Source organism: Phoenix dactylifera, chromosome 2 (assembly GCF_009389715.1).
Source record: "Phoenix dactylifera cultivar Barhee BC4 chromosome 2, palm_55x_up_171113_PBpolish2nd_filt_p, whole genome shotgun sequence".
Classification (NCBI taxonomy): Eukaryota; Viridiplantae; Streptophyta; class Magnoliopsida; order Arecales; family Arecaceae; genus Phoenix; species Phoenix dactylifera.
This window is the reverse complement of record NC_052393.1, coordinates 12,833,051-12,837,606: the sequence shown is the minus strand read 5'-3', so window position 1 is coordinate 12,837,606 and position 4,556 is coordinate 12,833,051. Positions and strand designations below refer to the sequence as shown.

Sequence of the window (4,556 nt, the reverse complement as noted above, 5' to 3'; positions counted from 1 at the left end):
TTTGTGCTTAAATAGGCTGAAATTAGCTGATTTTGCTTAGAGACGGGGATTTCGTCAGACTTCACCTCACTCATTTATTAATTCAAAATCTCAAAGTATCAAGGATTATTGCTATAACTATTAATCTCTGCCTAGAATACATTGCTCATTTGCTTAACTCAAATGAGATCCCATATCCATGTCTGGTCATCTCATTTGGGGTCCATGAAATGCATAGTTTGGGGATCGGTGCATTATACTTTGTCTTCAGCACCATCCAAGACAAGTGTCCCCTCTCTCAGGGGGAGTTCCCCTGCAACCTAATTCAAATCCAATATGCTTTTTTTTAAAAAAAATAAAAATGACTCCCCATTGATATGAAAGAATCATTAAAAGAAGACATGTACATGTATAATGTAAAGAAAGGACTATTTAGAGTTGAAAAAGGAAGGGAGAGAGAGAGAGAGAGAGAGAGATTCTTTACCTGGTGCAGTCAGTGCTAGGATCGATGATGAAGCCGAGGGAGACACCGCAGAGGCCAGGGAGGTGGGCAATGGCAGTGGCATTAGGACCGTAGGTGGTGATGAGGGCCATGAGGCAGCTGCATGCCGACCTCCGGTCGTCGGTGGAGCCGGAGGCGATGTTGTAGAGGCTGACCACCCCGTCGCAGCAGGGGGTGCCCAGGGTCGGGTCCGGCGTCCCGTACGCGACGAAGTTGGAGCAGCCGGATATGAGCGACGTCACCGTGCTGCAGTCCGTCAACCCGGCCACCGCTGTTGCCCAGCCCAACACCAGCAACCCAAACCAATATCTCTTGGCACAAAAACCCACCTCCATCCTCGCGAGAGCTGGCTAGCTAGAAGAAGCTTGGGCGTCGTGCCCTGGCTCTTAAAAGTGTCGCTGTGCGATCTGGATTGGTGACTCACATTGGGTGCATGGTGGTTCATGTAAGCTATATGAGTTAGCGGCCTCTGGCTATAACTACTTAACCAATTCGCTAATTAACTAATTAAAGTTTTCCTCTTTTTTGCAAGAGAAAGTGTTACAACCGAGGACCTCATCCAAAAAAACTAGCCGAAAGATATTTTGAATATTCTCTCCGTTTAAGCCATGATTTAGTTTACATAGGCTATGAGCCGAGGTCGCTTTGATACCATTTATCACAATCTAGGATCTCATCTAAAAAAGCTAGCATAAAGGTATTTTTTTGAGTTGCTTAGTCCTATATAAGTATCTAAGATCATTTTGGTGGAAAATCGATGTGCGACTAGATACACGCCCGTACGGATCCTCATAAAAAAGAAAGATGCATCCATAATATAAGTAATTGACTATCCAGGTCCTCCTAACACATGGGGATGCATCATTGAAAATTCAAACCCAAAACATTTCCTGATTTTCCGTATGATGATGGAAGTTCAAGGACACAATGGAAATGATAGTTGTGGAACTGAAATCGTTTGTCGGAAGATACACCATTAAGCATCAATAACAGCATGTTGTAGTGAGAGGAGGAAGCTGCTGGATGTCAAGTTACATATGCTAGCGGTGTCACATTTAGACTGATTTTAGTTTTTTTTTTAATGTTCTTTTTTAAAAAATGGTGAGGGCACCACCAATCCAATTTACATGTTTCAATACCTCAGAAACAACTTCAACGGTTTGAATACATAATCAATCTCTTCCTGATCGAAAAATAGTGTTGCTGGAAATTGGACTCGAGGGTGACCACGGACCAAGAAAGAGGAGCTCCGGCTGTGATGCGGAGGCGGGTGGCTATCTCCGGTGGACCTTCAAGAAGCCTTTAGCCGGGGGTTCCGGCGAAGGCCCTTCGATATCTAAGTCAAAGAGGGACTTGGAGGTATTTAATGGAGATAATGGATAGATGTTTTTTTGGTCGGAGAGAGATCCCCCCAGAGCTTTCTCCCTCTTCTTATAGGAAGGGGTGTAGTGGTTACCTGCGATCGGATGTCATTGTGCGAATAAATGAGTTACCGTAAACGGTCCGAGATTTCGGGCTAGCTGGCGATCGGTTGAGATTGCGTAAATTCAAATGTTGACAGCTGTTGAGGCGGAGATTGCAGAATTTGATCCCGGATACGGAGGACTTGATTTTCGGTAGAGTGGGGTCGGTTTCTCCCTTTGACTGGGTCTTTCTCGGCCTTGAGGTCAATCAAGCTTAACTCAGCCGAGACCATACCTGCCGAGGTCATGAGCGTTGAGATCGTTCATGCTGAGGTCCTAAGCGCTGAGGTCGTTCGTGCCGAGATCGGGCACGCTGAGGTCGTTCATGCCAAGGTCATGAGAGTATGCTTGCCGTCGTCATGCTCACCACCGGGTTTCGGTGTCTTGACCATGTGCTTCGGATGATCCACTTTTCCCCCCAACAAGTAGGTGTTATAAACATGCATGGAATTTATCTAATCCACTCCCTTTTTGCACCATCCAAGCCACTAATAAGATAAGCTTAAGTAGAGAAGAAGCAACGGTGTAACACTTATCGTAGAGGGCTAAAATTTCCCTGCCGCTAGGTTTGGTAGTTGACGAGGGCCGAGGAGCTGTGCCAATAGGCCCCAAAACCGTTTATATATTTGTTTTGGCGAGAACTTAAGCACAATTTGCCTTTCAGGAAACATGAAGCAATGTCATATATATTTTTTACAAGTAGTTAGAGATAATTAGCTTAGAAGATCTGGCTTGTCTTGAAGCTTGAGATTCCTTGGGTTATTTGCCACAGTTGGCGAACTATCTTGGAGAGTTTTGAAGAAAACTTACAATGTCAAATTCTAGAAACCTAATCAAGTTCCTACATTACCCTTTTCTCACCATAATTTGATGTCAGGCTTCTACGGATTTTAATCCTAAATTCATGTAAATTTTAAACAGACTTACGCTACAAGGTTTTTGGGAACAGTGGAGAGTTTTCCAGGGAAATTTAGAATTCTCTTCAAATATTTCTACAAGATTTCCAGAAGTTTTGTGGATATTTCTAGTAGTCTGAATATTCCTCGTAAATATTGCATATGAAAAGTAGTTTACAATAATTTGACTATCCGATGGACGGAATCATTATAGCCGAGCATTATAAATAAGAAAAAATTATTAGTGGGATCAGATCCACAGCTCAACGATAGATCAATTTAATCATGAATTAACATACACAAAGCTAGAGTTTTCAGTGTATGCTATGTGTTATTCATCTTTTCGCTCCAAGCATAACTAAAGGGAAAGGCTGAATTTAATACGAAAAAAACACTATGCAGAAGATAACCAATTACCCATCTTCTTCTACTGTAGTAATGCCTAACTTTTATTGTCAAAGCATATTTTCAATATATTGGTTCTTTTTTAATTCCAAAAAATATAAATGGATTTGTACGGTAGAGGTTTGAAAGAATCTCCTATTATTTATCACTTCAAAACTACAGGACTTTTATCTGTTTTATCACTTGAATTTTTTGATGAATTTTCTTTGACTCATTGATTTGCCACGTCTTAGCCCCATTTATTTTTTTCCAATAAATGACGGACAAGAAAAGTTTCTTGCCTATTTCAGATAATTTTTAACTATTTTTTGATCTGTTAATTTTATTTTGTTTATCAAATATTGGACAAAAATTTCCACCAAATAAAGTTATCTTTATATCTATATACACACACACACCACACACACACACTAATTGTATAAAAGACCATAAGAAACTAGGAGAGTTAAGGACATTCCCTTCGATGTTTTGTTTTGATGAAATTACCGGAAGTATCCCCCAATAATTTATCATATCTTTCAATGTTTGTAGTTGACTTTGATAGAACCCAGATCCATTATTCAAGCAACCACTTGATTCTAATCATTTGACAATAAATTTGATAATAAGCAATTAGATAATAAAATAGCTTATAACGTAAAAACAATAAACACTGAAAACTTTTTCTATCTAAAATTATTCATTTTCTAGTTCAGTAATTAGAATACTGAACCCTTCAATATATAACATGCCTTATAATTGTGCTTTATGGATATTTTGTATAACTCAAATGACAGATCTTTTGGCCATAATTCAAATTGCATATGCTCGTTTATTTTATTTTATTTATTTTGGTGATCCTCAAATGTGCCATTGCCACTTTCATGTCATTTACAACTAATGCCAAACTGCAAGCCTTCAATTGAGAACTTTGTTAGAGTATATCATCTTAAAATAAATACTTTATTATTGATATGGGGTTCTTATGAGTTCATGCATTTTGGCGATTCTTCTTGAGCATTATTCTGTCTTGGACAATAGAACATATTTAATATTTATTTTCACACATTTTACCGTATATTTATTCTTCTATTAAAAGAAACTTTTTGAGCGAAATGAGAAAATATGCCGAGTTTTTGGTTATCTATACTCATATATATTGTACATGACACATAAAATAAATTTCATGATTATTTGTTGCCTCGCATTCAACTATCTCGCATAACCAAGCATGATGAAAAACTTGCATGATAGAAGCCTAATTGAAAGAAAATATATGCCAGCTCCAACAAAATAAAAGAATTGGCAAAAAGCACTAGTAGAATAATGGAA

The 4,556-nt window shown here is 38.9% G+C and overlaps 1 protein-coding gene across 1 annotated transcript; it reads right to left on the bottom strand.

Moving 5' to 3' along the window:
• Positions 1–459: 459 nt before the first annotated feature.
• On the bottom strand, positions 460–816 carry LOC103714184 (putative non-specific lipid-transfer protein 14). Its single transcript, XM_008801353.2, has one exon. The coding sequence runs from the start codon at positions 814–816 to the stop codon at positions 460–462; it is 357 nt and encodes a 118-aa protein (XP_008799575.2).
• Positions 817–4,556: the final 3,740 nt, after the last annotated feature.

Coding starts and splice junctions, on each gene's coding strand:
- LOC103714184 (XM_008801353.2), bottom strand. CDS start 816: ATGGAGGTGGGTTTTTGTGCCAAGAGATATTGGTTTGGGTTGCTGGTG.